Raw genomic sequence first — 10,560 nt, forward strand, 5'->3', positions numbered from 1 at the left:
CAGGCGTGGCGCCAGCTCAGGGGCTGTTGTGGGGACTAATTGCGAAGCACCTTCCTGGGCACGGTTCATCCTTATTTGGGAGCCGGTTCTTGGGAATTCCTTCATCATTCCCACTGCAAACACTGAGGTGTCCTCCGGGCCAAGCCCTGCCCGGGCCCCACGGAGTCACGCGTGGTGGAGACAGCGTCCTGAGACGCTGTTCTCAGAACCTCCGGTCATCAGAATATAAGGCTCGCATAGTGCGCGGGCCCAGGGAGCTTGGGGGCGCCTGGAGCCACTCCCCTTGGGGGCAAGAATCAGGCGGGCTCACGTGTGTGCAGAACCTTTCTTCAACACGGGCATTCAGCATCACTCTGGCCTTGCCGATTGGTACCAGCTCGGGGTCACCTGGCCTCTGGTCCTGACCACCTGGCCGCGAGGAAGCAGGGCGTGGTGGGACCCGAGACCGGCTCAGGACCGCACTGGGCCTCGCTGGGTCCTGCTTCCCCGCGCGGGTCATCAGCTCTCTGGTCACCGCGGCGGGCCGACTGGGCGGACGGCTTCTCGGGGCCAAATCCCCACTTGAAGCCGATTCCCGAAAGGCAGTGGAGCAGGTGCTGGCCGTTGGCGGACGGGAGTGTCAGCCGGGAGGCGGGAGGGCGGGCGCTGAACCGCAGCCCCGCGCGGTACCCGATGGTGGCCTGGCGCCTCCTGCTGGTGCCGCAGCGCAGATGCCGGATGCAGGCCGCCCGGGTGACCCTCTAGCGCGTCTACTGCAGGGACTCCGGCCCGCTACCGCTGGGGGCTCCTTACCGCGGGCTCCAGTGCGCCCTAAACCTCAGCCGGATGCTGGGAGGGAGGCGGACTTTCCGGCCGCACACTCCCCCCTCCAACCCCCCCCCCCCCCCGACTCCAGGACTGATGTTTGCTGTGAAACACCCAAGAGGCACAGAGCCTGGGTATGTGAGGAGGAAGAAATCAGGCAGGTTCTGCCCTAGGTGACCCCCAAGGGGTTGAAGACACAGAAGCAACTGCACGGAACAGAAGGCCGGCTGCAGAGAAAGTGGGAGACAGGGCCCCACCCTTCCCTCATTTAGGTGGAGTTGCTTGTGCTCTTCTAAGTAAATTAGAAGTCTAATCCCACTGCCCCATCCAAGGACTTGCGGATAACACTGCTGGGGGAGCATCACTCGGATCAGGCCTCCAGACTAGTGTCCTGATCCTGGTGACATCACATCACTGCTTTATTCCCACTGTATCTGAAGCAGCAGCCTCGGAGAGGTTCCGCACCTTGCCTGATGTCACTAGGGGAGATGGTGGCCAAGGCCAGGCAGGACCCCAGTGACAAGTCCCGAGTCAGGCAATCATTGCCACACCCCATTGCCCCTGATCCACGGAGACCCCTGCTGAGCTCCAGGCACCCCTGGCTCCTCGGCCTCTTCCCAGCCAGCGTTCAGCCCCATTCCCTGTCCCTGGTTCTTGCAAACGTCCCCCAGCTAATGGGCACATGCAGAGCTCAGCACAATCCAACCCATCTCCCCAAGGGACCACACAGGAGGACAGGCTTTCACCTATTCGACCCCTTGTGACAAGTGGGGAGCCCACCTGGGGAGGAGGAAATGTAGAAGAGCTGCCAGCCTGCTAAGCCCTCAGCAAAGACCATACTCAGCACAGCGCAGACAAAGAGCTGGAGATTCCCCTTAACCAAGCCTAAGACTGGAAAATCTCTATTATGAGTTTTGCTGCCCTTTCTGGTTCCCTCCTTCTGCCTTCCCCTGACACAAGAAGAAAAGAACGTCCCGCAAAGCAGCTGCAGATACACCTGTTAAAACGTGCCTTACAAGTGTCCTATGAACACCTGTGCTTTTATTATTGATTCAGTAAAAGGCAAATCTGGGGGTTCCCTGGTGGCCTAGTGGTTAGGATTAGGTGCTTTTACTGCAGAGGCCAGGGTTCGATCCCTGGGGTCGGGGAACCATCCTGCATTACAAGTGGGGCGTGGCCAAAGTTTAAAAAAAAAGGAAAAAGCAAAACACAGACACCCATAATTTGGAAGCAGTGCTGAGTGTGAATTTCAAGCTATCTGGGACAACTCTAATTGATATGAAGAGGCACAGGTGCTGTTAAAGAGGGGTCCCAGGTCCCTTCTACCAATGGAAACATGAAATTTCCAGTAGAAGACAATGAAAATATCAGTGCTTTTTTCCTGATCCGAGTTCAAGGATTCCTGAATTTTCCCACAGACTCCAGGTTAAGAACCACTAAGTGACTCTCAACCAGCATGTAAAATTAGAATTAGAGAAGAGGAACATGTCAGTGAGTATCACAAAGAGACATGAGGATCCGTTAGGAAACTTTTGCGGTTCTGAGCCCAGACTTTGCAGCCAGACTTCCTCAACCTGAATCCCGACTCTGCCACTTAGTGCTGTGTGACAGGCCGAGCCACTGTGCTCTCTGGGCCTCCGTTTCCTCCTTTTGCAAATGGGGACAATAGACGTCCTGTCCTTCTAGGGCTGCTGGGGCAGGGAGCTGAGGTGGGACAGGGCCTGGCGCCTTACACCGTGGCTGAGCGTTTGGCTGTTGCAGTTTGATGGATGCATTTGATAGAATGTGAAAGGCCTGGGGTCTGCTTTAGTTTTCCTTTAAGCTATAACAAATGACCACTCTTCAAGGAGTGCTGTGCTTGACTACCCCTGGTTCTGGCCTTTGCCCATGTTGATCTCTTGGTCTGCAATGCCCCCCTCCCCTTGTCCCCACCTGGCCAGTTCTCACTCAGCCTTTAGGACTTAGCTCAGATATTGCCTCCTCCAGAAAGGCTTCCCTGAAGCCTACCCCATCACTGGGCATGTGCTACACAAGGCGCTACACCTGTCCCTATCAGTTCAGATGCAGTAACCAACTGCCTCCATCTGCTTCTGCACCTGTCCCCCATCGGGTGTCCCCAGCTGGATAGCTGGCCTCTTAATTTCTCTGGTGTCCAGGGAGCCTGTTGTGGACCAGGCCTTGGCAAATGTATGCTGAGTGAGTGAATTAATGTATGAATGAATGGTTTCCCTGAAGCCCTTTGCACACTCAGAGAAGCCTGGAATTGAGCCTGGGCAGCACAGGCCACCTGGATGAGCTTGTAGCAGGGAGTGGGGGATGGGGCATCCTCGGAGCCAGGAATCCTCATAGATTATGGGATCTGCCTGGGGTCTGCACGGGCAGGCCCAGCATCCTGGGCAAAATCACCGAGGCCTGGGGTGTCAGACCCACCTCCTGCCTCGTCCTGCAGCTCTGCTCAGTGAGCTCCGCCCCGGAGGCCTCATCCCCCACAAGCTCAGAAGGCTGTGTTCTATCCCAGACTCAAGGACCATGCCTGGACACCTTGTTGCTTCAGAAGCTTGATTTATTGATGGATTCTGATTCAGAGTCTCAACTCAGACTCCCTTGTGCATGAAGCCCACCACCAGCCAGATGGGCTCAGCAGGGTAACCCAGGTCCCAGCCCTGGAGACCCAGGAGCACTCATTTCTTTTAGGTTGTGGTGCTATCTGGTGGAACAGAGTTCAAGGTTACTAGAGGATAATCCCACTCAAAGCCGATACTGGAAATGCCCAGGAGCCTGTAATGCTCAAAGATTCCAGTGAGCACCTCCTTACTGTTACCTGGGGAGTCAAAAAAGGTCCTGCCACCTTCCTCTCCAAGTGTGGAGAGTGCTTCCTCTCCAGTACTCAAAGTCGGTGTATATGACCAGGTGCTGGAGGAAAAGCTTGTAGGAGCCGTAGATTCCTATAATGTGTTAACCTGGCAGCAGGAGGCATTCCTGGGGCTTCGCACCTGAGACTCCATATTTTTCACTCCAGGGGATCCAAACCTCACCTGGATACTGGGAGGAAGGGGGAGCTTTGAAGGCCTGGGATCCAGGTGACTCACCACCCCCAGGTCCTTTATCCCCTGGTCACCAGCAAGAAGGACAGCCCTGTCACTGCAGCATAAGTCCCTGAGCACGTGACTTTGGGTGCCTGAAACAGGCTTCCTGATCTCAATCCCCTGCTTTGCTACTTTCAAGTTCTGTGATTTTGGGCTTGCTACCTAGCAACTGCAGGCCTCAGTGTGCTCATCTGCAAAGTGGGAGTGATTGGGGGAGCAGTCACTGAGACCTTCCATCAGGAGAGCTCCACAAGGTACCCAGTCACCATGATGCTCAGGAGGTGCCAGCTACTGTCATGACTCAGAGCAGGGAGCTGTCCCTGGGCCCAGGTTTTGGAGCCCCAATCACTCCAACAAGTCCAGGTGGCAGGCCTGAGAAGTAGGTGACTCTTATCTGTGACCTTCCCCGACCTTGGTGCCTGTCCCAGAGCCTCCCCTCCTCATCTGGCCCCACCCACATTCTGTCTCCTTTAGTGTCTGCAGCTCTGGCCCATTCCCTCTCCCAGGTCCCTGGGACCCAGTAAATGCAGAGCAAAGATCCACCCCAGACCTTGAGCAACGCCCCCACCCCATCATTAGTGGAAGACCCTGGGCTTGCTGCCTCTATATACTTCTTGTATTCAATCAGTGGTGCACTCTGACCCTCACTTCATTTTCTCTTTGACCCTAAACTGGGCAGACCTTTCTCCTGCTTTTCCCATCAGGTATTCTCAAACTGAGAGACCATTTATGGTTGAGTTTGGGTTGAAAGGACAAAGTAGGGAGAAGCATCATCTACCCTTCCCTTTAGATCAACCCAGGAAGCAGAGGCCGGACTTGCAGGAGGAGAGAGAAGGGAGTAGAGCTGGTGTGCAGGAGAGGAAGCAGCAGAGGAAAAGGGACAAAAAAAAGGTGATGACTGGTGGCTCCAGGACTCCAAGGACTCAACTGAACTCCTAGGGTCATCAGGAACCCAGTGAGGGTGTTGGGAGAAGGGGCTCTAAGCCCCACTATCCCTGTTCCCAAGACTGGGGCAGGAGTTGGGACACAGCAAGGGGCTCCATGGTCCTGCTCCTACTCACCTCTTAAATATGCCGATAGCACCTACAAACACTCGAATCCCAGTGATTTCATTTTCATAGTCTTTAAAGGTACTGAAATGCCATCCTCCTCCGGGCCCGTACATCTCTATTAGATGAAGAACCAGGTGGGATAAAAGAAAAAAACTACACAGGGACATGTTGGTTATTTCTGCCCAGAAGAGGGTGTACCCCCTCCAGACAATGGGACACGCCTGAGACTAGAGTTAGTCTGTGAGAAGGGCTGGGCCCAGACCCCAGGTCCTGGATGGAGGGAGGTGAGGGTGGCCTCTAGGGGGATGGGCTGGAGGGGAGAGACCCAGCCAGACTTACGCCCTGCCCAGCAGGTGGGGCTCCACAGAAGGGTGAGGGTCAGCCATAGCAGCATGGCTTCTGGCTGGTGAGTGAAGGCCTCCTGGAGAGAAGAGAACAGGCCATCTGACTCTCAGAGATGGGTCCCACCCGATCTCGTTGGCCCATCCATGGCTGGGGGCACTGTCTTACCTGGCCTGGAGAGTCTTGTGGTCCAGTCCTGGCACTGGGGAGTCTTGTTGTACCTGGGCGCCCTCCACCTGGCCCTTTATACCCTCCTGGGCCCTATGGGCCCCCCTCCAGAATGAAGGAACAAAGGGGCCACCAGGGGGACAGAAAGGAGCTGGGAAGTGGGGGCTCTTCCTGGAGGAATCCCCAGAGCCATCCAGGGGGAGGATCCCGGATGTGCTGTGTTTACTGTCTTGGCCCTGTGGCCTACACAAACAAAATGAAACAGTGACAAGCATTTTGCTGTCACCTGTGGGTCTCTCTCCTGGGTACCTGCACTTGACCTTGACTTTGGAGGTGGGGGAGGTTTCCTGAGAGCCCTTTCCAGCTTGACCAAACGGGGTTCAACCCCACAGGGGTGCTTCGGGGCAGCTGCCCCCAGTAGCTTCATGGGGCCCAGGACTCCTACCTCGTGCAGAACCTGGTCCAGGGCCTTATTCATGCTTGGGCAGAGCCCTGGGTTCCCTGGCCTTTCCCCTCTGGCCCTTAGACAGCCGAAGTGGACAGTCCAGTTCTGAGTGCCTGGTGCCAGGTGGTAGAGACACCCCAGGCACTGGCCCTCCATGGCCTGTCACTGGAAGACGTCTGAGATCTTTCCTTTGTGCTGAGTCTGGTGTAGCTGGGGATGAACTGGGCTGAATGGGCTATGGGATGACCAGCAGCAATGACACAGGACCAGAAGTGCTGTGGGTGGGGACAGGGTGATTCTCCAGGCCAGTTCTCCCCAGAGCTCCTGGGCAAGGCCGAGGGGTCAGACTTGATCTGGGAGGGAATGGGGTGTTTCTTGAGGGCAGGGGATCTGGGGACCCTCTTGGTACAGCAAGCCCAGGCTTTCTGTGACTGGACGGAGCTCAGGCTGTCTGCATGGCCTCCCTGACCTTTGGGAAGAGCCATGGGGTCACAGTCCTCAATATAGGGGTACTGTGGGCATGGATCTGGAGCCAGATCGGGTCTGAATCCCCACTTCCCTACTTCCTAGGCATGCCCTTTGGGGAGCTCATGTCACTCTCGTATGCTTCAATTGTCCCCTCTGTTATATGTGGGTAGCAATAGACCCCCCTCACAGGTGTTACGAGAATTCAGTGAGATCCTTCTCCATCCACGGGCCTGAACACAAAAGCTTTACACCTGTGGTCAGGTATGCAGGTTATTCTTTGAGCAGCCTTTGGAATCGCCCAAGATAAGACACAACAGACCTGTCTGTCTAGGTGACAGTTTTCATGAATGGTGGTGTCCTCGCTGTGGCGGTGAACTACTCAGGCCTGGAGAAGAAATGGACCCCACAGCTGTGCTGACGCATTGCCACAGGAAACAGGCTGGGCATAGACTACAGTGTCCTGAACCAACCCCCCCCCCATGTGGTTACAAGGAGAAGGGGTGCAGAGCATGGTCTGGTGTGTTCACAGCCTCACTCGGAAGTGCTGGCTGCCAGGAACTGGGACGTTGGCTTCATCGAGATGGCTGTGCTGGGGGGGCCTAGGGTCAGGGTGGAGGCCCTGTCTAGCTGTCACCTTCCTTCCTTACATCAGGTCCCTACGCCAGGGGTCAGTACACTATGGTCCAAAGGCCAAGTCCAACCCTCCATTGGTTTTTGCACAATCCGTGAGGTAAGAGTAATTTTTATATTTTTAAATGGTTAGAAAAATTTCAGGAGAAGAATGTGATTCGTGGCCAGTTCATGAAATGCCAATGTAATTGTCCACAAACAAGTGTTATTGCCCATTCATTTGCATATCGTCTGGAGCTGCATCCAGGCTGCAAAGGCAGAGCTGGTCAGGTGTGACAGAGACTTTATGGCCCAGAAAACCTGAAACACGTGGCCCTTCACCCACAAAGTCAGGATCCCTGTCCCTACCCTGCAACAGATGCAGCCCTGCCCATGGTCGTGGCTGCAGGCGGCTTGGGGGCTTCATTTGACAACCAGCCTTTAGTGGGCAGAAGGGAGCAGAGAGCAGCTTTGTCCAGAAAGCCGTACCCCTCCTTCTGGCCATGCACTGGTCTCCCTGGACAGGCTCCTAGGGCTCAGGCCACCACTGACTCATGTTGCAAAGATGAGAGCCCCCATTGTCCTCCAGAGCCTTCACCCAGCCACCAGAGGCCTTCAGCCCCATGAATGCATCAGAGGCTGGGCTGGGGAAGGGCAGGGCCAATAGCCTGCAGAGGGGCAGAGAAACCCTCCCGAGGCCCTGGAATCCTCCTGGGGGAGGCGGAGGTGGAAGAGGCCTAGGACCTTGGCAGGCACAGCTCCTAGAGGAAAGGGCCCAGAGACATCACAAAGGGGACTTGTGTTCTTGTCCGAGCCCACCCTCGGGCACTTTTTCTGATAATGCTGTCTGTTCTTGAGCCTTCCTTCTAGATGCAGGCTGCCAGGGTTTGAGCCCAGAAGGAGGGTCTGTCTGGGCTGGGACTCCAGGAAGAAGTCCCTGGGGTGGAAGTTGGAGGAAGAAACGGCTGCCAGCCTGGACAAGGAAGGGTTGACAGGACATGCCCGAGAGCACACGGGAGGTGCATTTTCATAGAGTGCATGAGCATGCTTATAAGGGATGCACATGCACACACATGCGTTCAAAATGCACGTGTGCACCACAGGCTCACACGTGGATGCACCCTTTAACACACACACACGCTTGCCCAGCTTTCCCTACACCCAGGAGCTTGCACTCACCCTGCACAGCCGTGTACACCATGCATACCTATGTTGGAAGCCCCACCCTCAGAGGAGCCCGGCCCCCTTGTCCACCCTGGCCCAGTGCTGGCTGTGAGCCCGCTCGGGAGACTCAACACAGGCCCTTTGTCCCCTGGGATCAGGGCTGCCCACAAGGGGATTTAGCAGCATTGAAACCATAATCCCCTGTGTGGGCGTGCCCCAGATCTCACTCTGTCAGGAGCCTGGAACAATTGGGCCCCCTTCTCCCAGCAGAGGCAGACGCTGGTCTGGCTGGCTTGTGGGTTGGGGGTGGGTCAGGGCTGACATCCTTGCCTCCCTCCCCTCTGGATGTGGGGCTTGCAAAGACCCCTCTGTGCTCTGCAGCCTGAGGCACAGCAGACTGAGGGCCTCTGTCCCCAGCGCACTCAGAGCTGGTGGGCACCTCCCTGCAGCCCTCTGCAAGGAGTCCCACCCTGGCTCGCAGGCTGGATCCTGCGTCCTGGGCTCAGACTCCTGGGGCGAGGTGTGGGTGCTGACTCCTGCACGTGGCCTCATCTGACGCCTTAGGCCCCAGGAATCAGATGGAAGAGCCCGCTGAGTGGGGGAGGGGGAAAGATCAGATGGGAAGGGGCATTTTGTCCCCGCCTCAAGGGAAGTCCAAAGCTGGCCTTTGTGCCCGGGCTTGCCTTCAGGTCACTGCTACCAGACAAGGAGGCCCATCCTAAGGGGAAAACTTGGCTGTGCATTTTTGAAACTCTCGACTCTTCCCCTTTTACTCACTCATTCAAAATCTCATTGGATGCTCTAAGCAAAACATTTTTCTCCACTTTTCCCCAGAGAAACTCAATACTTTTAATGGAATGCCAGGTCACCCAACAACACATTTTTCTCTAATCTTTTATGTAATTAAAATTCCATTAGTGTTGGGGCTTCCCTGGTGGTGCAGTGGTTGAGAGTCCGCCTGCCGATGCAGGTTCGTGCCCTGGTCTGGGAAGATCCCATATGCCGCGGAGCGGCTGGGCCCGTGAGCCATGGCCGCTGAGCCTGCGCGTCCCGAACCTGTGCTCCGCAACGGGAGAGGCCACAACAGTGAGAGGCCCGCGTACCGCAAAAAAAAAAAAAAAAAAAAAAAAAAAAATGTTTTCTTTATGGACTTCCCTGGTGGTCCAATGGCTAAGACTCCATGTTCCCAGTGCAGGGGGCCTAGGTTCGATCCCTGGTCAGGGAAGTAGATCCCACACGCCGCAACTAAGAGTTTGCATGCCACAACTAAGATTCCCAAGTGCCACAACTAAAGACCCCGCATGCCACAACGAAGATCTTGTGTGCTGCAACTAAGACCCAGTGCAGCCAAATAAATAAATATTTTTTAAAGTTTTCTTTATTTTTTGTGTTTGTTTTTTATGTATTATTTGTGTGAAAGTATTATAAAGCTATTACAGTACAGTACTATATAGCCGATTGTGTTAGGTGGGTACCTCAGCTAACTTTGTTGGACTTATGAACGGAACTCGTTCGTATGTAGGGGACTTACTGTATTATCTCTGGTTTCCTTGGAGTCCATTCAGTTTATTGAAATAGATCCTTCTGGTGCATGCACAAATATTTCTTCATCCTTGGTTGCTGTGCAGTAAAAGGTTAACTGAACAGGCCTAGGATGTTCAAACCCTGCACAATCCAAAGAAAGGACTGGCCCTTGCCCACCTCCTAGGAAATAACCTCTGAGCCCTTGGAATGTCCTGCCTGAAAAGACTGTCTTTGTAGACCTGGGGCCTCAGGCCACTCCGGATAGTTGATGATAACGATGTGATTTATGGCGGGGCTTTGGGTCACACTGGATCAGCTGGACCTCTGGAGGGGCTGCAATCTGAGAAATAATGTTGGCCACATGGACCCTCCATGCCTATGTGATGAAACCCCAGTAAAAACTCTAGACACCAAACTTTCAGTGAGCTTCCCTGGTTGGCAAAACTTCACGAGTGTTGTCACACGTCATTGCTGGGAAAATTAAGCACTGCCCACCTGACTCCCCTGGAAGAGGACAACTGGAAGCCTGCACCTGGTCTCTTCCAGACTCTCCTCTGCACCTTTGACATTTGCTGATGTTATCTGTATCCATTAACTGTAAGGAACCATAACCAGGAGTACAACAGCTTTTCTGAGTTCTGTGAATCCTCCTAAAAAATCATTGACTCAGAGGGTGGTCCTGTGGACCCCAACTCAGTGGTCTGCTCACATCTATGAGAGAGTCAGTTTGGTGACTTTGGTGCCCTGCAATATTGTCTGCAAGGAAGGGAAGCTACCTGTAGACTCCACAGAGTTAGGTGAGGCTTGTTGCTGGGCAGCAGGCAGACATGGAGGCTAAGAGTCCTCTAGATGGTCAAATCAGGCCAACATTTATTCTGTGGGTCCTGTAATGGATCAT

The 10,560-nt window shown here is 54.7% G+C and overlaps 1 protein-coding gene across 1 annotated transcript; it reads right to left on the minus strand.

The window, feature by feature from the left end:
* Positions 1-383: 383 nt before the first annotated feature.
* ZG16B (zymogen granule protein 16B) lies at positions 384-5,345 on the minus strand. The gene is given in 6 exon segments (XM_060030993.1): positions 384-740; positions 3,537-3,671; positions 3,673-3,824; positions 3,827-3,846; positions 4,952-5,057; positions 5,282-5,345. Coding segments are annotated over 6 exon segments (825 nt in total). The 5' UTR covers positions 5,337-5,345.
* Between the last annotated feature and the right edge of the window lie 5,215 nt (positions 5,346-10,560).

This window comes from Delphinus delphis, chromosome 15 (genome assembly GCF_949987515.2).
Source record: "Delphinus delphis chromosome 15, mDelDel1.2, whole genome shotgun sequence".
In the NCBI taxonomy this organism is placed as follows: domain Eukaryota; kingdom Metazoa; phylum Chordata; class Mammalia; order Artiodactyla; family Delphinidae; genus Delphinus; species Delphinus delphis.